Source organism: Hoplias malabaricus, chromosome Y (genome assembly GCF_029633855.1).
Source record: "Hoplias malabaricus isolate fHopMal1 chromosome Y, fHopMal1.hap1, whole genome shotgun sequence".
NCBI lineage: Eukaryota > Metazoa > Chordata > Actinopteri > Characiformes > Erythrinidae > Hoplias > Hoplias malabaricus.
Genome location: NC_089820.1, coordinates 42737845 through 42762333, shown reverse-complemented (window position 1 = coordinate 42762333; position 24489 = coordinate 42737845). Strand labels below are relative to the sequence as shown.

At 37.1% G+C, this 24489-nt stretch overlaps 2 protein-coding genes and 1 long non-coding RNA gene across 3 annotated transcripts; 2 read left to right on the top strand and 1 right to left on the bottom strand.

The window, feature by feature from the left end:
• Positions 1-1903: 1903 nt before the first annotated feature.
• Positions 1904-12442, bottom strand: LOC136678693 (uncharacterized). Its single transcript, XR_010796488.1, has 3 exons — positions 12367-12442; positions 11025-11125; positions 1904-2480 (listed from the first exon to the last, which is right to left on the bottom strand). It is a non-coding gene; the product is annotated as an uncharacterized lncRNA (long non-coding RNA).
• Positions 3301-8381, top strand: LOC136679345 (uncharacterized). The gene is made up of 2 exons (XM_066657809.1): positions 3301-3493; positions 5461-8381. Exon 2 carries the CDS (start codon positions 5772-5774, stop codon positions 6432-6434), a length of 663 nt encoding a protein of 220 aa, XP_066513906.1. The 5' UTR covers positions 3301-3493; positions 5461-5771; the 3' UTR covers positions 6435-8381.
• LOC136678692 (mid1-interacting protein 1-B-like) lies at positions 12026-14308 on the top strand. Its single transcript, XM_066656792.1, has 3 exons — positions 12026-12159; positions 12507-12741; positions 12884-14308. The coding sequence occupies exon 3, from the start codon at positions 13192-13194 to the stop codon at positions 13639-13641; it is 450 nt and encodes a 149-aa protein (XP_066512889.1). The 5' UTR covers positions 12026-12159; positions 12507-12741; positions 12884-13191; the 3' UTR covers positions 13642-14308.
• The last annotated feature ends 10181 nt before the right edge of the window (positions 14309-24489 follow it).

The following is a 24489-nucleotide window of genomic DNA, read 5'->3' as shown; positions in this document are numbered from 1 at the left end:
AATACTAAAAACTTTAAGTCACGAAACACAAATTTGATGCATTTATGAAATGACTTCCGGCTCAAAGAATTCTTGAGAGAATATGTTCCGGATAAGAAAGAAAATCAAATCAATTAGAAGACTTTGATTTCATTAAATAATTTATCACATTACCCCAATACATTTTTATGGTCATATGGACAACGTAACGCAAAAATCAAGGTTCAAAGAAAACAGCTCCTAGAAACTCTGTCCGGTTGTGATTGGAATGCTGTCTACAGTCATCCGTTATAAACAAACTAATTCCAAATAAACCGTTTTTTCCCCAAAGTGTTTTTGGAGTGTTTCTGAGGTGACATCGACGTCTATTGTATACGCCTGTAACTACCGTTCAAAACTAAGAGCAGAACATGACTTGGCGCACTGACAATGTTTGGAATAAAGGGGAATACGATGTAAATTAAATTTTTCCGTGAACCATCTTTTAAATATGAAGAACCGTGGAGTAGGAGGGCTGGTGGTGGGGGGCAAATTACATCTCCCTATCATTCGCAAAACCACAGAGCCTTTTAGCACCATGTTAAGGAGGAAAGAGCGTGGATATTTTTTGTCTCTCCACCGAGTGCACATTCATCTTCCCACCTCCCTGTATTATTTGCAAATATTTGCAATTTTAATGAGGCTCATTTGCATAATTCCTAGGATCAACATAACTCTTTGTAGCCCACGGAGCCTGGCACACTCGGCATGCTCAACATTTGCCTTTGTGTTTAAAGAAAGTGAAGGCTTTTTTTATTATTATTTTTTACACTGGTGTTTAGGCTATGAATTATAATGCAGAAATACACTGCAATGATATCACTATAACACACACACGCGCACGTTATTTTTAATGTCAACTTTAAAGATTTGGTTTATGCTTCCAGACACTGTGATAGCGCCTACAGAAATGCCTAAAGATAATGATGGCATAACAGAAAACTGTATAATGACAATAAATGTCGTTAAAATATAAACAAAGTTAATGAGTGCTGGTTTGGATTCAGAACAGTCAGACTAGTCAGCATTCTTGTCAGTGGTAGTGAATATAACTAAGATGTTAACTTTTAAGAACTCTCACAGAAGGCTGTTACTTGCCATGATTATGAATGCAATGTACTGACATGTTGCACCTAACTATAGTCACACTCGTAAAATAAGACGTAAAATAAGATAAGACGTAAAATATCCTATGGCAATCCATTTAAGCTTCACATAGGGCTCACCCCACACTCTTCCTACCTTCGGCAACAGCATTTCTCATCATTTGTTCAAATCCTATCTCTGACCTCTAAAGTTGCTGTACCTGTTTATGATTCGATCTGCAACCAGCTACCCTTAACAACTAAGCCCAGACCATGAGTACCCAAACCACAGCATCACTAGCTCTTCTCAGGGGTCATCAGATAGAAACTTCCCCTCTTCAGTATTTTTAATTTAGACCATGACACCCCTGGAAGGCTCAACAGTGAAGACCCACTCCGCTCCATGTTAGCCTTTCAGCTTTACAATTCCCTTAACTATCAACAACCATAAATTCACATTGGCCTCCCAGGCTGTAACTAGTCCCACTGGCACTGTTAATGCATCCTCTGTGCTCAGTATGATCTTTACATCAACAACCACATAAACACCTCTAGTGTGTATTTCCCCAACAAGTTCCCTACAATTCCCCTAACATATGCCTCCACTGGCCTTATATTTGCCTGCAACCTGCATTCCCTCACTTCAGCTTCTTCCTACTGCATCCTCAAATGCAATTGTAAACTCTATATAGTAAACTAAAATAAAGTGTTTATTTTGTCAAATCAATTTTTGGTGGAAGGGTGGCACAGTGACACAGCAGATAGTGTCATAGTCATACAGCTCCAGGGACCTGGAGGTTGTGGGCTCAAGTCCAGCTCTGGGTGACTGTCTGGGAGGAGTTTGGTGTGTTCTCCCTGTGTCCACGTGGGTTTCCTCCGGGTGCTCCGGTTTTCTCCCATGGTCCATAAAATACACATTGGTTGGTGGATTGGCGACTAAAAAGTGTCCCTAGGTGTGAATGTGAGAGTGTGTATCACCCTGTGAAAGACTGGTGCCCCCTTCAGGGTGGGTTCCCACCTTGCACCCTGTGATTCCAGGTAGGCTCCAGACTCACCGCAACGGGATAAGCGGTTACAGACAATGAATGAATTAACAAATTTATTGTGGAGGGATACATGCAAAATCTTGGGGTTGTGGGATCAATCCCTGCTACAGGTGACTGTCTGTAAGAAGTTTGTTGTTCTCCCTGTGTCTGTAAGGGTTTCCTCCAGGTACACTGATTTCCTCCCACATTCCAAAAACACATACTGTTAGGGGTACTGACTGTTCAAATGTGTTCATAGGTGTGAGTGTGTGGTCCCCTTCGATGGACTGGCACCTCCTCCAGGATGTGTTCCTGTCTGTGATTCCAGGCAGACTCCGGACCCACCAAGACCCTGAACATAATGAAGATATTGCAAAAAGTGATTGAATGAGTTTAATGTGTTTATTTATTTATGTATATTAGTGAGATGCACTCAAATGTCTATCTGTTTTTGTTGTATGACAGCTTGCAGAATATGCAGATATGAATATATGAGCTTGTTTCTACAATTTGATAAAATTCTAAATAAGGACAACGGCCAATTCAGTGGCATGTTATGGCATAGGTCTATTTCTGACCAGTTAATGACTCTGTAAGCAACATCCTTCATAAGACAAAACAAATAAAAGCTATTTTAACATGGCACAACCTGTGTTTGTGACTATAAATATTAAATCAGAATTACTAAATGGACTGAGGTCAGAATGAAGCAGTGTGATAGATTAAAATAGAGTAGCTGGTCTCAGAAATTTGGGTGTGTGTGTGAGTTGACATCAGCAGTAAATCACCTTTCAATCAAGTGATCAGAGGCTGATACAGAAACTGATACTGGAACCTGCAGAGACATATGATCATGCAACATTTTTTTAAATATTTTTCCAGGACTGTATCTCATTTCGGTTCTCCTGAGGTAAGCAGAGCACAAATTTAACAAATGGACTAATAATAACAAAACTCTATGTTAGGCTGATGCCCCTGGGTCAGAAACGTCTTTTTAGTCAAACAGAGACAAACCAGTAAGAAAAATATATTTAGACCCCACCTGAACCACGCCCCTTGGGGTTAGGTTCCATTTTGCGCAGTCCTAGTCTGGGACAATTTCCCTGCAGGGGGAAGGTATGGAAAAATCAGCCTGAACGTGTTATGGAAAAATAAAAGTATAAAACTCAAGACTACCATGTAAAAGGAGGGGAAAAAACGAAAAAGAGGAACTATGTAGAACGGTAGAAGGTCGCTAACAGAGCTTCTGCGCAAACAGAACGCAGCGTTGACACTCATGCCCGCGCCCTGAACGGCAGAGTGGATGCTTTGACGTTAGCTTATCTGCTAATGTGTGCGTGATTTCAGACCAAATTTAACACGGAGGTAAGTTTTATCTCCTTAAACAGGGGTTTTAGATAAAAGTGATGGATTTGATGAACTCAAAGAGCCTGGGGTTAAAAGCTGTTACGTTTAGAAATGGCAGCTAATACAGAACAGCATCTTTTTTTCTCTAATATCAATACAAGGCCAGTACTCAGATAATATTACCTTTTCAGCACATAAATATTAATTATCACAAGCCAAGGGGCTTCTATATATTTCGGAATATTTTGGAGTAAAGTACATTAGTTTTTCACTCACTGTATTTTCAGAAAACGGCCCAAATATAATTTGAAAGTGGAAAGTAAGAAAAATGAGGAATATTGGGTTTTAAGCCATCGACTAGGCAATGACAGGACACACATATTTAAGTATTATGTTAACATTTGTTGGCAACTTTTAAAGTCAAGGATTAATCTCCTAAACACTCATCTCATCAAAATTACGTAGATCTTTAGAGGTTATTTTCTATAAAAACCCCTAAAAGTGTTTGAGATGTAACTGCACCTTTATTCAGTACACGTGTATCTATGATTATACAATTAGTCCATAACTCTGTGTAATCTTCTCTGACTCTTACTTCTTTTGATTGAAAGCCCCGCCCAGCAAGTTTATGAGATTAGTTCTTAGATTTATGACATAAGAAACACTGGCTGTCTAAAATCTTCGAGACAGGAGCACTGCAGTTTCAGAGCAGAAATGCTAAGCCAAGGCGTTGACAGAAAAATATCTCTCATGGATTTGCACTGGTGAGTGTCTTAGAAATGACTCAATTAAATCATTCAAAAAATGGAAATTTATAAATATTTCCTAGATGATTTCTCAGCAGACAGTGACTTAAATGAATGAGTCTAGCTTGCATTATTTTCACCAATGCTTGTAAAAATGCATTAAAACATTTAAAAAGTAGAAACTATTCTATTGTCATACAGTTTCATACAATTTCATACAGGATGAATCATGACATTTTAATCTCATTCATATATTAATATATAAATAACATGGTTTGTTATATATCTGGTTATAAATTATGGTAAATAGTAATGGGTTGCTACAGGCAGAAACAGTGTATTCTACAGTACTGTGGAAAAAGTCTTATATTTATATTTATATAGATATATTTCCTGTATATTTGCATATATGTAAAACAAAGTGGTTTCAGATCCTCATAGTGTTAGACAAAGTGACGAACACATTTTAGTAATGATTATTACACTTCCTGAAAGAGAAAACATTTGCAAAACCTATATCACCTCTGTGAAAGAGATACTGCCGCTAAATCTTTCGATGGATGTTAACAGCAGCTTTAAAGGGCGGAATTGAGTAAGGTTTGTTAACTAAATGTTTGCTTTTAACACAAATAGTGGACAAAAATGTGTAATATTTGTTTACTTGATGTTTGTTCATAACACCATTTAGAGGGCTGCACTGAGTAATATTTGTTTATTTCATGTTCATTAATAACAATTTTAGAGAGTAGCTGTAAATAATGTTTGTTTAATTGATGTTTGTAAGTAAGACCTTTAGAGGTCTGAGGTGAGTAATGTTTTTTATATTTATTTTTGTAAATGTCACATTTAGAGGGCAGCCCATAATGTTTTTTTAATTAATGATTTACACAACATGTATAACAAGATAAGCAAGTGTTGGATGATAACCCCAAATAATACTGGACTGCCATGAGGTGAGATATGGAAAGGGTTAAGCCAAAACTTTCAAACACAGATTATCACTACTTTCTATAATAACAATATTTGTTTTCATTCTAATATTAGAATTTGGGATTTTTTGGCAAAAAAATTCTTACTGCTCAGAAAAATAGCTTTTTAAATGTCATATTTTCAGGTGCTTAAAATCTTTGCACAGTACTGTATCTGTTAATCATAATAACAGCATACGTCCCTCACAAATACTAATCATTTGAATAACTGTAAAAATTATTACATTTTTTCCTTGTCTTTTTCTTTCAGATCCGAGTTTTTGTGGTACAGGCATGATAGCTGGAGAACGCCCTTGTTTTATGGGTGTTAGCCTTCAGGACTCCTGATCCAGCTACATGATTGATTACATCTCACTCAACTGAACTACACATGGCCTTTACCAAAGAGACAGTTCTCTGTTTCAAGTGCTACACCTTTATCTAATAACTCAGCAGGAAAACATTACCTGAATGTTGTCCTGTACGTTAGTGTCATAACTAAGGCAGCTGTTGGAATACTACTGGAAAACAGCTTGGTTTGTGCTCAGTTTTTAATTTGTTGTTTGCAACTGGAAGGTGGGAATGCCGAGGTCCAAAGAAATTTCAGAGGTCCTCCGCAAACAAGTTGTCGAGGCCCATCAGTCTGGGAAGGGGTACAAGCTCATATCCAAGGGTTTGGGTCTTCCCAAGACCACTGTCAGGTCCATCCTCCGTAAATGGAAACAGTTTGGAACAGTGGGAAACCGGCCAAGGAGCGGCCGTCCCCCCAAAATCAGTGTAAGAACGAGGCGAGAGATCATCCGGCAGGTGATGAAAAACCCTTGTACAACCTCCAAGGATCTCCAGGTCATTCTCGCTTCGGCTAACATTCATGTACATGACTCCACCATCAGGAGGCTGCTTGGAATTCATGGAAGGCCGACTCTGAGTGGCCTCAAGAATGTCATGGATTTAATGGCTTCCGCTGAAGATGAGGAGAGTTTCCAAGAGATGCCTGAGAAGTCAGGCAGTTCGGACAGGTTTAAGCCAGGTGTCAAGGCTGAAGATAACCAGCATAATTTCAATGAACGAAATTCCAGCAAGGGCACAGGAGATGGCGCTGTTGTTACCACAGAAAAGGAGCATGTGGATGACAGTGAAGCTGCAAGCCAGGATGATGATGAGAGTCAAGAAAATGGTCACATTCCTGCCGGTGATGACAAGGGTAGGGATAGTGGAGATGACACAGATAGTGACTGGTGGTGATATAATACAGACACAGCTGACAATATACATGGTGGCATTGTCAGTTACAGGCAGATGATGAAGAAATGGACAGTTTTAAAGAGACAGGAGGACACAGCAATCAGAAAAATGTTGGAGATGGAGTACAACACTAGCACTTGACCTAAAGCGCACGTAACTTAGGAGGACCATCAAGCTTTCTAATCATGAAGGGCTAGGGTTATGGCACTATATGGCCAAACATTTGTGGACACCAGTTTGTCATCTCAGGCACCATCTGCATGGATCCGGATATTTTAAAAACAGATTTTCCTCCCTCTGTTTTTGATAATATCCCAGTCCAGACGAATACAAAAATGGCTGCATTATCATGACAGTCCACTAGGGGGCCATAGCACCTTTTAAAGCGAGACATCAAAACACCACCACACATGGTGAAACACAGAGGTTTAATCTCAGATCACTCCATACTCCCTATGTAGTGCATTACACAAGTCATGACATTACTGAATCTAAACACATTGCATTATATATTTCTAATGCTACATCATTTATATTTGTTCACATGTGGGAATCTGTTATTTAGTGATATCTAAATGTATATATTGTAGTTTTATGACTTATGTAATTCACTATATAAAGAGTGAGGAGCTAAATTTCAGCCAGAAACATTTTTCTGTGTTTTCGAAAAGCTCCATTTTCCTCGTCCACATGAGAACAGTGACAATGGCGTTTTCAAAAATCTCCTTCTTGAGGAGCGCTTATGAGTGACTCAAAATGCCGTTTACATGTAGACAGGAGGCCAAAACCCAGAAAAAAAAAAACAAGTCATCCTAGAACTATTGGATGGAGCTCCATTGCTCCAGAGAACACAGTTCCACTACTCCACAATGTCCAATGTTTGGGCCTTTACACCCTAGCCCAGACATTCTATTGAACATGGTGCTTTAGACTCATGTGCAGCTGCTAAAGACCATCCCTTTCTACTTACAATGCATTTCTGTGGAGATAATATAAACATACAATGGGAGCACCTTAACAAAATCAACTGATTATTACAAGTGTCTATAAATAAATTGTTTACGATAACTCTAATAACTTAAACTTTAGTTATGACAGTCAGAAGTTTGGACACACCTGATTGTATTTAGTTGTATTATGTTTCAAAGTCATTTCTAAGACAAATATAAATATTTAAACTTGGTGCCTATGTATGAATTTGATACCAAATTAAAAATGTACGTTTAAATAATTTTATTTTCCAAAACATTTGCTTTAGTTTCAAAACAACACTTATGTTACTTCTGGAGAAGAAAACAAAAATTTACACAATATAAAAAATGTGTTTTGTAGTCCAAATGTAGTCACACAGCAGGATATTTTATATCTGAAATTTTGCACGGGCACTAAAACACATCAAAATAATGGGAGCATAGGACTGCCATTCAGTACCAGTAACTATATTATTATAAAAATAATAATAAAATAGTTCAGGAAATCCTTTTTCATCATGTTTCTTTTGGAATAATACCTTGTATCTCCAGGTGAAGGTAATAACGTTCTTGAATTTGAGTTTATGGAACAACATTGTTTTTATGTCATTTTAGACTGTTGTTACACAGCACAAATTCTCACTAAATAATGAAAAAAGTATAAATGGAGATAAAAGGTTTTACACTGACAATTATTTTTTTATGTTTTGATGTGTGATGATTTATAGATTATGCTAATTGGCACAAATTCATAAGCTTCCATTGCTAATTAGTGACATTAGCCTTGTGTCATTGCAAACTTGAAGAAACATATTCATCAAATATGTCTTGACTGATTGACTACATTTGTGGAAATGGAAAACATTTTTATTCAACATTATCATGTTGTACATGGCCAATGGAATCCTATATATGAATGATACCAGATTTGTAATAATTTGTTATAATTTATATGCATAAATGCATTATCCTTATTTATAGTCTTATATATATATATATATATATATATATATATATATATATATATATATATATATATATATATATATATATATATATAGTTTACATGTTGTTTAAAAATAAGCTTGTGTTATTTCTACATCCTGTAAATGGCTTGTAAATATGTTTGTATCTATGTCCAAGACAAGGCCTTCTGAAGGCATAGAAATAAGTGTTGTTTCTGTTCTGAGATGTTCCATTTTGTTATTTGAGGCTCAGAAAGAGATGTGCTGGGTTTTATTTTTTATTATTATTATTTTTTATTTCTTTTGCCATACCAATATTTGGGGGCTGCTGAAGATTGTTGAGACTTCCTAGAAATAAAATAATTACCTCTGGATTGTAGAATTCTAGTCCTTTTTTTGTTGTTGGGGATGGAGGCAGTGTCATAAATAAGCATTGCATTTATGTATTAACCATCAAAAACAAGACTAAAATGGGGTTTTGCTGATGTTTTTAAATTTCCCTCAGAATTCAGTGATATGTTGTACACAAAGTCATACACAGTTGTCTCCAAAATGGTCACTTCAGGTAAATGAAGAAAAAAATCAAATGTATATTAATGTAACATTTTAGGTTGTTTTGGAGCATTTCTATCAGTACTATCAATAATTGTAGTTTGAATTATTGGAGTATTTTTTGGAAAGTGATATTATTAAAACACTGTGTAATTGCTTCTGTGCTCATAATGGTTGAACCTCAGAGAAATTTAATCAAATAATTGTTTTTTAGGGGTGTGTACAAATTATTTGATATGTTGTCAATATCAACCAAGTAAAACAGGTTGTGATTAACCTGTAATTCCTGCTGTATGTTAAGCATGGTTCCTCCTAAGATTACCATTCAGCAAACAAAACATGAACAGTCTTGAAGCCTTGGATCATTATCCAGTTCCACAGATTACTTCGGGTGGGTCTATCTGTCTTAATTTAAAATCTAGCCATGTTTGGTGTGGCACTGAGCCTTTTGCCTTTCAGGTTTTAGGTTGAGGGAAGTGGGTGTAAATAAATCTCCTTGGTAACAATTGACGCAGGCATTTTATATTGACTCAACTTCAGAAATCTTGGTTGAGAAACTTTGTGCAAATAGTACAGTTGAGTCATACTCGGGATACCACCTCAGATGAGGGAAGTGGGAGGTTACTCCCAGTAAATTACACTATATACGACCAAAAATGTGTGGACACCTGCTCATTCAACATTTCTTCTGTTCTCTGTCATGATGAACCCCCATCCAGGATCTTTGGGATAAGCTGTCCCCAGAATGAATCATTCAGCATTAGGAACAAGGAAAAACACAGATATTGATATATGTCTATTTAGGCTACATTTCCCAACAATGTTCTTATACAGTCTTAAGAGAACAGGTAACGCTATGTATTTATATAATGGCATCTTCTGAGCTAATCAGAGACCTGAAATTGTGAAATTGAGGAAAGCAGTATGATGCACTCCACCCCCACTGTTGTGCTAAAGCGGAAACCAGTGGGAAAACAAACAAATAAATAAATAAATCTGGCAATTTATGTGTTAACACACCTCTTTTGTTGCTTCACACAAACAGACACACCTCTCTCGCAACTTCACATTCACAAACACCTGTCTCCTGTCTCTGTCACATACAGTACTCTGAAAATGTGTTTAACCCTCTCCTGATTTTTCCTTTTTTTTTGCCTGATTGCTTTAAAGGTATTATATCTGGCCCTTTATGTTTTTCTGAAATAAAAATATTAATCAGGATTGTGTTTTCTCTTTGCAGCATCAACAGCCTATGACTCTCTAAGAAAGCTTTAGACTAGATGTTGGAATATTGCTGTGAGGATTTGATGTCATAAGCAAAGTCAGGTGCTGATCTTGGACAATTAGCTGTGGTACAACGTATCACAGAGTTACGTAATAGAGCTCTATCACTCCAGAGAACAGTTCCACTGATCCACATCTCTATGCTAGACAGCTTCACATACTTCTAGCATCTGCCTGACATTGAGAATTCGTTTTCACATTGAGAAATTCATTCATTCATTGTCTGTAACCGCTTATCCAGTTCAGGGGTGCAAGGCAGGAACACACCCTGGATGGGTCACCAGTCCTTCGCTGGGTGACACACACTCACACATAGTATGGTTAGTTTTGAGTAGCCAATCCTCCTACCAACAAGTGTTTTTGGACTATGGGAGGAAACCCACGCAGACACAGGAAGACCACACCAAACTCCTCACAGACAGTCCATTTATAAAGAAATTTGATTTTATGCTTTTCTGTGGAGACTGGCCATTTGCATCTACAACACTTGCACATTAGATTAGTCAGCTTTACCTATTATAAGGAATGCTTAGACATGAAGAATCAAGACAATGTTGATTGAGCATAGAAACACCAAATGATTCCAAACCTTTACTGAAGGAGAAAACAAGTTGTACCATTCATTCATTCATTATCTGTCATTCCGTATTCAGCACTGCAGAAACTGCACTGTGTAGGTTTGGGAGGAAGGTAGGAAACCAACAACGCCTCACCCTTGATTTCAGGACAATGCTATAAAATTGAATTACAATCTGCAACTGTCATATAAGCCCAGAAGCTAAAACAAAACAAAACAAAAAAATATATAAAAATCTTACCTAGTGTTCCTTTAAAACTGTGATCTAATTGGCACATCACACACTAACATTGGACATACTGCAGTGCTGAGAATGATCCACCACCCAAATATTGAAGAGACCTGACCATTGAAGAACAAGTTTACATTGAAGAAAAAGGTTACAAAATATACACAGCATATGATGAAGTCTATAAGGGTATCACTCTTACAAATTATGGTTCCAGAAGGGTTCTAGATTATATATTTTTATATATAGAAGCATAAGTTATTAAAGAGACATTTGCACGATTAAAGGGTACTTTGCATTGTGAAGGAGGTTCTTCCAATTGATGGAGAAAGTGCTATAGAGGGTTTATTTAGCACTTTTCACAAAAGATTTCTATATGTCACCAAAAATAGTCCTTCTATTGCTACGATGTCAAGTTTGTTGCAGTAGAAGAACTGTTTTGGTGCCATATACAACCCTTTTCTAAAAGATGCTAGAACCATCTAACACATCCTCTATCAATTTGTAATCCCCTTCACAAGGCAAAGGACCCTTAAATAATGCAAAATGTTATTCACTTGTTCAGGACTCTATAAGGAACCATTTTCTTGACCAAAGAACCTTGTAGAATCACCATTTTAAGTGTGTAGAACTAAATGTGTTCCTGTATGGTTAGACAGTGAGTGTAGAAACAAGGAAGTAATTTTAATATTTTGGCTGATCAGTGTATACGTGCACTTCTCCACTGTGTGTGCTGTTTTGCTGTTATTACTGTTTTTTTCATAGTTACTGTACCGTTATTTGTTTGTGTTTTGTTGTATCACTCTCCTGTGGGTGCTGAGGTGATCCGGAACAGTGTTCCCCTCACGGGGCAAACACCATTGGGCACGAACCGTCACTTTGGCTCGAAGCCAATACTTTTTTCCGGCACCTGATTGGTTGCTGCAATGAAAAGGGTTGATTCTGATTGGTTGTGGGAGTCAAGCGGCTGTGGGCTGATGCACTCTTCATGAATATTCATGAGCGTGTCTGCACTGCCTGGAATTGAACTCGAGGGTGGAATAAAGCGAAGGAAATCCCGGTTATCTGTGTTATCTAATTCTTATCTACGTTTATTGCACTCGCTGCGAGGTTTTGCTGAATGTTGTCGCTGGATTCACGTTTTTGGGTTGGTTTTTTGGTTTTAACTTGCAATTATTGGCGCAAATTAATCGAATGGACCGAAACCGGCCGGCTGTATTTTAACGTTAGTCATGGAAGCTAAGCTAGCCAGGGCGGCAGTGGAGGTGGAAATTAGGTTTATTGGAATATGTTTTTTTTTATCGAACTGTATTTTGCTTTAGAATTTCATTAAGTTACGGTTGAACTGACTCACATTTTTTGAGGAAGATATCTTGTACGTCATGTCGGTCGTCGACGGAAAGAAAGCTATCTGATAGCTAGCTTAAAGCTCGTGGCCGTTTACCGTTGGTTCCGAGGTACAGTAACACTAATCTCTTCTCTGTTTCATTGCAGGTCAGTGTTGTCTTGTTACGGTTTCTCCCTGGACAAAAAAGAGGATTGACAGCTGAAGGGAACGCCCTTTTGCTTTAAAATCACCCGCATAGCACCTCTATTGAACCGCACTGTATAAGAGGCAGAAGACGTTGTCACTTCGACTTAAACATATCTAGGGGGCGAAAAACGTTCGATCGGACGTATATTCATCTCACTGTCCCTCAGAATTTGGGTTTATGTAATTATATTCCAGGTATGTCATAATTTGTTGTGTGAGATCTATTAGGAATATTCATTTTTATTCATATTTTTTGTATTGTGTTGGCAGTTTTAGTTGAACAAGCTTGGCGATAAAACCGAGATAAACGAACTTACCCTCTTTTGTGTTATTTCAGGTCAGTGTTATCTGGTTACCAACTCTGGAAAACAACCAAGGAGGAGGATTTACAGCCCTTCGCTTTAGAGCTTAAAAGCAGTGAAGGTCTGCAGTTAATAACAGCGTTAGGGATTGAAACCCCCTTCTGTTGGGATATATTCATCCCTCTGGGAGAGTCCTCTTGGGTCACAGCTACGTTTCAGCCCAGTAAGAAGGAGGATAACGCGGTTCACGTCGACGTTTATCCGCTTAAGCCGTTAGCTCATCCTTAGTCATAACTTCCCGGCGCTACTGCGTTTTGTTTTTAAAGTGTGTTCATCGTCCAAGATGATGCAAATCTGCGACTCGTACAACCAAAAAAACTCTCTGTTCAATGCCATGAACCGCTTCATTGGCGCCGTGAACAACATGGACCAGACGGTGATGGTGCCCAGTCTCTTGAGGGACGTGCCGCTGGACGAGGCGAAGGAAGTGAGCTCTACGTCCAGCTTCTTCAAGCACGGAGACATGTACGGCTACTATGTCCTACTCAAATCCATTAGGAACGACATTGAATGGGGCGTCCTCCAGGGGGACGAAAGACGCAAGGAAAAGCTTGGCGTTTCCAGCAGCCTCGACATGAGCCGGGTCGAGCAAGAGGACGAGGACGATCTGGAGAAGTTGTTTCACTTCCATTTGAACGGGCTTCACGCCGTCCTTTCCAAACTCACCCGCAAGGCAAACACGCTCACGAACAGGTACAAGCAGGAGATTGGTTTTGGGGGCTGTGGGCATTAAAATCCTCTCATGTCCTCGTCTCCATATCACCCGCGGTGTTCCCTGCTCTAACATGCCAGGGAAAGGTTCACCAAAGCCGGGAATATGCAGGCATCAGCCTGGATCCTTGTGCTGTAGCGTAATCCATCCTTATTCCCTTGGAATCTGGAATAATAGATAAAATATAATAATAAAGCGAAACGAAACGTACTTGATCTAGCACCTAACTTTCCCTGTTGTTTGCACCTTGTGTAACTTGGACACTTACAGACTTTTTTTTTGTTTTGTGTTTTGTTTGGCTTGGGATGAAGCACGTGTTGTTTTATTTAAAATAAGATATGCAAAGAACGACGCACAAAATGGGTTTTAACAAGGGGTGGGAACAATGTATTTTTTTTTTTTTTTTTTTGATTGGAGACTATCATGTAATTTATGTGCAAAGTGCTACTGCTGCATATTAATGTTAGTCAAATTCTGAAGTGCATAAAAAACTAAAATGCCAAAAAGTTCTGCAGTAGGCTTAATCAGTGAGATGGAATCAAATGATAATTCAGTTTTTAAAGTATGTTGACTGATTCCAGGAGATTAGGTTAACTGCTTAATATCATGCTAATATAGCTATATCAGGTTTGTCATGTCCTTTGTTTTTCTACCATGGAGCTGGTACTGAAAAAAAAATAAATTTTGTTACTAATATTTTGGCTATCACTTGAGTCTTTTATTTTAAGTTTGCATATAATATGGGAAAATAAATTCAAAAGATATTAGTTTGGCAAATAGTTTAGTCAGAACAATAACATATTTAGATGCTATTTGTGTTGATTTTGATGTCTTAAGTGTCTGAAAGGAAGACTTTTTTTTTATTCCCCCCCCCCAATTCTTGGTCACCATGGAAAGTTACCTGGATGCAGGTGGCTCAGACAGCCTCAGCTGTTGTGGAAAGAAGCTGGCTTGTCTCATCATGTCCTGAACAATGCCCATGGAAGGGATTGAATACACAGTGTGATTATATTTAAGTCTTAGTGTCATGGAGAGAGAGATCCTTATTGCTGCAACTGTCTGTCCCACCCTCCCCTGCAGATTTCCTGTTGCTGAGTCAAAGCTGGAGCATTCCTTCTCTTCCCAGTGACTAATGTGCTTTAAATAGAGTGCTTACTCTGCTGTAAATTGATCTAAATCAATTAATACAGAGTACAGGTTTGGGTAAGTAGGTCTTTTGTCATACCCAGTATAAAGGCAATAGCTATCATCAGTTAAGGCCAAAAATGCTGAACAACGTGTTAAGTTCTTGCAGATTAGCTTCTGAAATGCCTTGGAAGTGTACGTAACCTGACAGTGTAAGCATTCTCATGATGCAACCTATATGCCATTATTATAAAAATCCCAGATTTAATGTTTATTTTGAAAAAAATATTTAATACAAGGTATGTAACATCCACTACAGCCATAACAATATAATGAGAATATGTGATTTAATGTCCTTAATGTACAGACAGTGCTTGTTTGGTGGAATGAAAACTTGCACTAATACCAGTTCTTTAACAATAAACAATTTATTGTTTACCCCTGATACAACATACATAATTTTCTGTGTACTAGGACTTCAATTTTAACATGGGTTTAGTGATAAGGGGCATCTAAAGTGTCTATGTTTTAAGGGCTTGGGTCACCAATCTTATCCATAGTACAGCCTCAGGTTTTCATTCCACCTAATTAGGAGCACAACTCAATTGTCTGAAATCTGATAAGAATTGTTAAACAAGTGAGATCAAGTGTGCTTCTGCTTGAGTGTAATTAAAACTTGCAGATACACCATGCCTATGTGAATAAGAATTGGTGAGTTATGTTTTAGAGCATTGTAACATTTGAGGTGCATATTACTTTATATACTCAAAATGAAATTGTTTGGTAGTTTTCCCTGCTCACAAACCTTGTTTAACTCTTCTGTCTGTGCTCAGGTGTAGTTTGTATATTTAAGTGCTGAGCTTGTCTCCAGAACAGGAATTGGACACCCCTTATATAAATAAGAGTGTTGGATTCCAGCTCTGCAATATTTAGTGTTGTTCCAAGAATTAGCCCAATTGATTAGCTAATTAGTTGATTATCCAGCTTTTAGTGAATGGAATTAGATATGCATGGTTGTAAATGTAATACACTGCAGGACAATGTTAATAGAAAGGCAAGGAGTCTTTAACTAAGGCAGGAGTTGCATATAGAACCCTAATAACAAATTGAAAATATAAATACATGTCCAAAGGTTTATAAGCACCACTTACAAATAATGAATTAAGCTGCTTTAAGGTGCATACATTCAATGTTCAGTTATGAACACTTTTGTGTTTGTATAATCTTCATAGAAAAACATGTTATGGAATGGGATGTGTCACATGAGCTTAAGATCACTATGATTCATAAGTGAGTATTTCTTTTTTCCAAGTAAAGCCCCTTTTAATATAGAGTCCCATTTCATATAGAGTCCTTGCTAAGAATATAATGTAAATATTTGTGGCCATGGATGGTAGCAGTGTAATCAGTGTAGACTGCAGCTTTTCAGTTGTATAAATGCACAGGGCATTCGGTGCAAAGACATTGATCTGGAATCCTAATAGCCATGGCATCAGCAAGTTTCTGGAGCAGGTGCTGCAGAGTGCGGGAGTTCTGTCCTTGAGATGTGCTGCTTCGCTTGCTTCACTTCCTCTTTTCGCACTTTAAATGAATTGTGCTTAAGGTGATTAATAAGGAGATAAAGTTAGCAGTCCCATCATGCGTTTTGATCAAATTAGTGGGAAGGACATTTTGTAAGACTGTCAGTTTGACACAAGTCTAATATCAGCATAATTGCAAACCAAGTTCTCAAAAATATTGGACATATGTGAAATGCTAAAGCAGTGACTTCAGCAGTTTGACGTGTATTTAAATTAAAAGAGTAGACAAGTTATTTATTGTTCAGTTTCAACTATTTTTGTGTCTTAAACTGACTTTAACAGATCCAAACCTTTGTGGAACATGTTGAAGGCATTACATTTGGAATAAATTTTTGTTTAATTAATAAATAAATAATAACTCATTCATAGGAAAAAATGTTTTTTATAAGCAAATAATGTTTTAAATACTGTCCCAGTTTGTTTTGGAACTTGGCCTTGGGTAATCTATAATCTATGATCTAGAAAACTTTTATATAGATGTTAGTAAAAAGTATGGACTCCAGAAACCTGTGCAAAGTACAACCAACTCCGCAGCTTTTTGACCCTGTACAGATTTGCTGCACAATGCAGGCCTTCTGAGAGAAAAGCTTATTCATTTCATATCTGCCAACTTGGCAGAAAGACTCCAGAAATCAAGCATCCTGGTGAAAGCAAAGCCCCAGGCACAAAGACCTGGTTTACTGGAGAATGGATATTCCTGGAATAATCTTTAACTAGATCACATTTATTACACTGAAAACACGTTTTAATCCTGGGACAGACTTAATCTGACCTAAAGTGACTCGAAATGCATTATATAATTTAACAGTTTCAATATCCAGGTCCTAGAATCCACTACCCTTCACAATTATATTCTGATCTCTGCCTAAACACATTGAATTAAATAGTGCAAGTCATCCAATAGCTTAAGTGTGTCTCAAATAAATCCCCTTATTTTCGATATAGTAGTCATTTTCTAGGGTCATAATAATTTCACCATGACACTGGATCCAAAAATCACAAATACCTTACAGAAATTTAGTAAATTAGCTAAGATACATAAGAAATTAAATGCACGAGTAGGATATAATAGTAAAACCCATTTTAAATGCTATATAAAAAGTGCAATTTAGTAGTTCACATTACTAACACTATAGATGCTTTCAGAAATGTTTGCTACTACTCTTGTACCCCACTTAAAGGTGACATTCACAATTTGAATTAAAAACTTTTAATAAAATTCTTATAATTTTTATAAATTTTCCTCACAATTAGCTAGTTCTCCAGTCTGTTCTGTTCTACTCTAAGAATTGTGCTTGTAATGTGTTTATGAAGCCCCAGTGTCATTAAATGCTAAAAAATAAGGTGTCTAGGTCCAATACGCCAAGCTTCCTCTCTCTGCTCTGGGCAGAGAAAATGCATCTGGAGTAGTTTAGACAACAGAGAGACAAATGCACAAACAGAGATGACTATATTGCTCTATTCCTGCTACATAGGTGGGTAATTACTTATTTTTGCTGTTTCAGATAAGTTAAGGTGGAACTGACACTACATTCGGAAGAATGCTAACGGCATGAAAGTAAACACAAACTACAGCAAAACGAAACATCTCGAGTTACAAATGAGTTTCTGTGGTAATTCAAACAGTGAATAAAAACTTACAGAGAAGTTAAACTTCAGCCACGTACAAATAACATTGATTTTTAACCCCTCAAACATATAAGACGTGCAGCTTCCTAACCTATACAAACTAGAGAGAACTGCGGTTCCCCAGTATTTTTGACACTGTCTTTAATTTAAAACTAAATTTAAAAAAATAATACAAGTATTTTTCTTGTATATTCTTCTAAGACAGCACAAATCATGTGTCATTATTCTGGGGTTGTGGGTTCAAAGCACACCTCTGGTGACTGTCTAAGAAGCGTTTGCTGTGTTCTCCTTTGGTGTGTTCTACATGTGTTTCCTTGAGGTGTTTCCTGTCTTGCACCCATTGATTCCAGGTTAGCTCCAGACCCACTGGGACCCTGTACAGGATAAAACAGAAGATGAGTAAATATATAAGTCATATATAATGTTTGTTAAGAGAGTTTCAATTTTGAATCCGGTGGAATATAAGCATTTACAAGGGGAAAATTATTGCTTTGTGTTCTGTAGTTACTTCAATTCAGTTTTGTTTTTTATAGTACATTTCACTGATTGGTTGGTCACAGCAGCTTTACCCAAGAAATGATCAAGAATATCAATAAACTGTCCAGATAAATGTCCAAAATATTTTATTCTAGTCACCTTTGTGACCTCTTTAGGTCACGTTTTTCTTTCCCTAAATAATATCTCCGCAAACTATGTCTTGACTTGAAACACAGCCCACAAGTTACCATTCTTAAGACAATCCTGACTTTGACACTGCTATCGCCCTTGTGCTGCTAATTAAAGAGCCGTGGCTGTGCAGGCCTTTGCTGACCTGGACGTTTTCTGGATACAGGAGATCTGAGGGTTTTGTTTATGAGCCTCGTGAGCTGATGTAACAACGGCCTGGGGCACGAAAGAACGAATTGCAGTGAGGACAGGGGGCGGATCATGATGCAATGTGCCCTCTCTGAGTAGAAAGGGAACCAGGTGCAGCCAGAAAACACTCTGGCTGATGAACTGCATCAAACCTAAACACACACACACACACACACACACACACATATATATATATATATATATATATATATATATATATATATATATATATAGACACACACACACATACACACACACATGTCAAAGAAATGGTTTTATCAACAAAAGCTATATAGTATATTATGAAAACATCTGGCCATACTTTGTTTTAAACAGGAACCACCAGGAATTATCAGCAAGACTTTGCTCACAGGCCAAAGGCCATTAAGAAATGTCTGATGAGGATAATCAGGATAAAATTCTGCTTAGAGTACATATTTAATTTTATAGAGAATATATAGAGAATATATACTTAGGATATTGTGTTTAATGTATAATATTAAATATTTGGTCTGTAAATGTTTTAGTCTCATCAGTTGTTAAACATATTTCTGAGTAGGGAAAAATCAGGAAGATTTCAACTTTTAATAATATGAAAGGGAAAGCCCCCACAATAGGTTACTTTATTGATTTCATTTTTGCTAATTTCTTGCTAATAGAAAACTTAATATTTTGTCATTTTGTGTTTGTGCAATGTGTTGCTTAAACACAATGAACAATGCAGCTTACTTTTAATGCTCGTTTATGTTCAACGTTAAATCGCATGGAGCCTTCTGTCCATATTCTGCATTAACTTTGTCCATTTTTGTGCAAGTTCTCTGAAAGCTTACGGACAGGGGCGACCTGGCAATCTATGCGTTCTGGCCGTCAGGTCTATGGCCGCCGGGCCTGTTCAATAACCAGAATTTAGAGTCTAACAACTAACCACAGCAGGGGGCGCTCATAAGATAATTTGTCTATTTGTTAAGTATACATTTTGTTCATGATGAGCGACAGACAGCAGGGGGAAGAAGAACTGGTAACTGAGTTTAGGCTACTCATTGACCCCTCTCATAGTCAGCTTCTATTAACTGGATTTGCGTTGTGATGATGAGAACTATCATGTGGTTTATGTTGCTGTCAAAAAGAGCACGTAACTACCAAACTAATGTGACAACAGCATAAAATAAATAAGCAAGCATGCAAAATGACCATGATTGTTATTGACCACGACCGTTATTGGTCGATAACCTTCTCTGTAAACATTTAGTTGGTCAGTCTGCACGTCAGTAGTCCTTGTTTACGTCAGGCAAAACTCATGTACCTACCCTCATCTCGAGTAGCTATGCTGAAACGTAAATGTAAGAATTAAAGATGAATTAAAAAAGAAATTCCCATGTTTTGTGTAGCAAATAAAGGTGTAAAGGACCTAAAAGCACACATAGGTTCGGCTAAGCATACAACGGCAGCGACGGGTGAGAGCTCATCATCCCCCCACCCACCCCCCGAGACGTGTCCTCCATCTCACCATCTCAGATCTGGTCACCCTAGAAAATGTGGAAAAAAAATGTATCCATTCTAATGTGGCAAAGTATTTAACGGCCTCACTGACCACCGTTGTTTAAACATCTCCATCTTCACCATCTTTGTTGTTGTCGTTTAGACTCTGAACTGTCCTCTATTTCATGTATTGTTTAACATCCACTCCAAGGTAAAAACACATAGGAGTATGTGGCCAGTAACAGTTACATTTGAAATGGACGTATTCATTTATGCACATAAAGGGTGTTTCAAATTTACCCCTTGTGGTCTATGTAGTGCACTACCATTTTCTAGGCTCTAGAACAAACTATAACAATGTAATATGCAGTGGTTTTAATGACATATTTTATGTGCCTAAAGCAAAAATGAGTATTATATTAAAAATAAATAAATAATAAAATTGATTTTTCAAAAAGGTTCAATAACAAAAGCCTTTTAAGGTATTTTTTTGTAGAACCAAATCCTGTGGTTTAAAGATATATAAGTATATAAACAAATAAGTCAAAAATATAAGTAAATGTGTGATTTCCACCAAATCCCGCAAAGGCAATGTGTACTGAGCTGCATAGTGCAGCTAAATAAATAAGAACACTTAAGCCTTCCTGATTTCCACAGCCTCCCAATGCTTTTTTTTTTCTCGCTTTTTATTTCTCATTGTTTTTCTTTTCCCTCCTTAAATCCGATCTTCAGGGAGCCCTCAAATCCTCCGTTTTATTGGGATAATCTGCATTATTCTGTATTATGTGGAGAGTGTACTGTGGGTCAGGGATTAAACCTAGAAAGTACATTTTTTCCAGGTCTGGAATTGCAAGGGATTTCTTAAAGTAAGTACATTTTTCTCTCCCACTCCCCCTCTCACTCCTTCATTCCTCTTTCAAAAAACTGTTTTTAAATGTGATATGAGACCTTCCCAATCCTTTGCTTCATACCTTTCTCCTCTTTTGCAGCCAAATCATGCAACATACAAAAGGCAAAAGCAGAGAAAGGGAGTAAAAACAATGTAAGCTGGGAGTGATTAATGAATATATGTGTTTAAATTACAGAAAACAGGCTATTTTTTGCCTGTAACCAGACATAAATCATCTGGATATTTAAGGTTCTCTGAATGGGATGTTTCTGCATGACACGAGCTTTGATATTGGCTTGAGTCATGAGTCAGCTTTGTCAGTTTTAGGGCTGTTCACTCTTTGTAATTTGATAAAACTGCTCTTAGGGCCAAGCTAAATGTCGAAATTGATCTGAAACTCCAACCTGATGCTGGGAGAAATAACATGGAACATGGAGTGATTTGCAGCAACAGCAAAAAACAGTGCATTTGTTTAATTGAAAATGCTACATAAATATGCTTTGCTCCCTTAAGTTAAATTGGGCCTCTTTTCTTTTTCAATATTTCACACTTCAAAATGGGACATTTGGCAAGAATTGGTACAAGGCCTTTTTTGATGCTACAACAAAACAATAGAAGCCATGTTGCCCCCTTCAAATGAGTGCATATCATATTAGCACTATTAGACAGTTACAATGAACCACTGATAATGTTTTTCCATAAACAACGTTGCCAACCAATAGTTCCAGTCCTAGTGTCTGGTCAACATCAGTGGGTTGTTCATGTTCCCTTAGCAAGAACATCCTTTTTTTGCAAAGGACGGAAGACAAAACCACATTGTTCTCAGTAAGCTTTCCTTCGGGCCAAAATATATAAACAGCAGGAGTGGGCACATTTATGGCTGATGATAACTCCATGGCTTTGAAGAAATCTCTTGAGGCAGTTGATCAACATGGTTTACTACAGAGTGTGCGATGCTCTCAGTATCTCAAATCCTCAAATGAGAATTTTTTTTTTCTGGGAGTTTATTACTATACTATAATACATATACATACATGCAAATACTTTGCTGTTGATTTTGTTAGTTTTCTGCTCTTTGATTGATCCTCAGTTTACAGTTCTCACTGTCCACTGTCATATGCAGAAGGTGTCCTCCAACAATGGATACAGCTTGCACTAACATTCTAACATGTTCTCACATAAAGGGAAGACATGCAATTGTAGGGAACTGACATTCTGTCAGTACGTTTTTATTCACTGTTTGAATTACCACAGAAACTCATTTGTAACTTTAGTTTTGTAGCGCTTTCAGTCTGTATTTACTTTCATGCAGTTAGCAGTCTCCCAAATTTGGAGACAATTCCACCATAAGTAATACAAAACAGCTAAAATAAGTCAGTATTACCCACCTGTTGAATAGGAATAGAGCAAAATCCTCGTCCTGGTTCATGCTTTTCAACATTTGGAGATCGCTCTCTGTTGTCTAAAAACAGATGCTTTTTCACTGCCGTGAGCAGAGAGAAAAAGCCTAGCATACTGACTGAGACACAATTGTTTATTTTTTTTTAGCAATTTACTGACACCAGGGCTTTGTAAAAACTTTAGACTGATTTCAAGCACACAAACAGACTTGAGAGCTAGCAAATGGAAACATCCTCAGAATTTTATATTAAAAAATTTAAATCGAGGACATCGCCTTTAAGTCTGGGATACCTTCAGGAAAAACAAATTTCCATGGTAGTAGCTGGAAATTACTTAGTAATTCATACATTTTCTATTATGGTAGCTTTAATTTAGGATATCATACAGTTATTTTGATAATAACTGGAATAACCTTGGATTTAATAATTTTCAGTGGTTGTATCTGTAAAAAATGTAACTGTAAATGTAATGGAAGAATCATTTTAAGAGCTGTATTTGTACAAAAGGACTATAATTGCAGGCTGGCACTATGGATGGTCTTAAAGGTTATACTAGTAAATGTATGTATTTCAATATACATATTCTATGTATATTGGCTATTCACTATTATTCACTGTTCTTATATGATATAGATATCATATCTTATATAGACAATCATATCTTATATAGACAACATAATTCCAGTGTTTTATGGGAGGTATTTAGAATAGATTCAATAAACAAACAAATTAATATTTACTTACAAATATATGGCAGACTGAATTGTTCCACCATTACTTCCCAAAACACTTCTTACACTAAAAGTGTAGTGTAATACTAAATGACAACTACTAATTCCTCAAATTGAGACACAGTCTGTGCATGTCATAGTAGATCATACTTAATTGAGTCCAGCAAAATATGGCAGTAGGCTATAACTGAACTGAAATTAAGTTGTATAAATGAATTAATGTTACATCTATGGGTCAGTATTTAGGGATCCAATTAATAAAGACACTGACAGGGAATGGAAATGTCTTAATGTAGTTTAAACCCTCCTTGTCTGTAATAATTTATACCTGGATGCGATGAGCACGTCCAGGTAATTACAGGCGTTAGCACCTCACAGCAGAATCGCCAAGACATCTGCTATTATTTTACGCTAATTAACCTATGGATCCGGGCGCTAATTTATTATGGGGAATTGAAAGCTGAAACCTCTTTAGTTACTGTGACCTCTGTAATCATTAGACCCCCTTGACGGATGAGAAAACATGAATTGTAAAGGGACTTAACAAATTTGTTTATAAGTTAATATAATAGTCAAAATATGTCACTTTAGACATTTTAAAAAGTTATATATATATATATATATATATATATATATATATATATAATCTATTCATAGGGAAAAAATGAATTATTATTATTTTTTATAATAATAATAATAATATATATATATATATATATATATTCATTTTGTTCACACAGTCTAAAGGTCAGGATGCAGGCTGCATTAGGTGGTCTATAGGTCCCTGTGTACTGTGAGTGAGAGAGAGAGGCTGATTGAGTGGTCAAAAGATTCAGCTGAATCCCATCCAGAGAGCCCAGCTACCTGAACAGAATACTGTGATTACTTCCTCTATTGATTGCTCTCTCTCTCTCTCTCTCTCTCTCTCTCTCTCTCTCTCTCTCTCTCTCTCTCTCTCCCTTCTACTCCTCCCCTGCTTTTCCACTGGCACCCTCCCCTCTTTTTGATGAATGCAAAGAAAATTATTAATGGTTTTGCAATACATTTTCCATGTGAGCATGGCTATTTGCATAATGTGCAGAGAGAGAGAGAGAGAGAGAGAGAGAGAGACAAGAAAGGGTAATGAGGGGAAGGGAGGGAAGGAGAGTGAGGAAGAGAGAGGAGTAGAAAGGAAGAAAGGG

Excerpts from the sequence above, each read along its gene's own strand:
- LOC136678692 (XM_066656792.1), top strand. The coding sequence starts at position 13,192 with ATGATGCAAATCTGCGACTCGTACAACCAAAAAAACTCTCTGTTCAAT.
- LOC136679345 (XM_066657809.1), top strand. The coding sequence starts at position 5,772 with ATGCCGAGGTCCAAAGAAATTTCAGAGGTCCTCCGCAAACAAGTTGTC.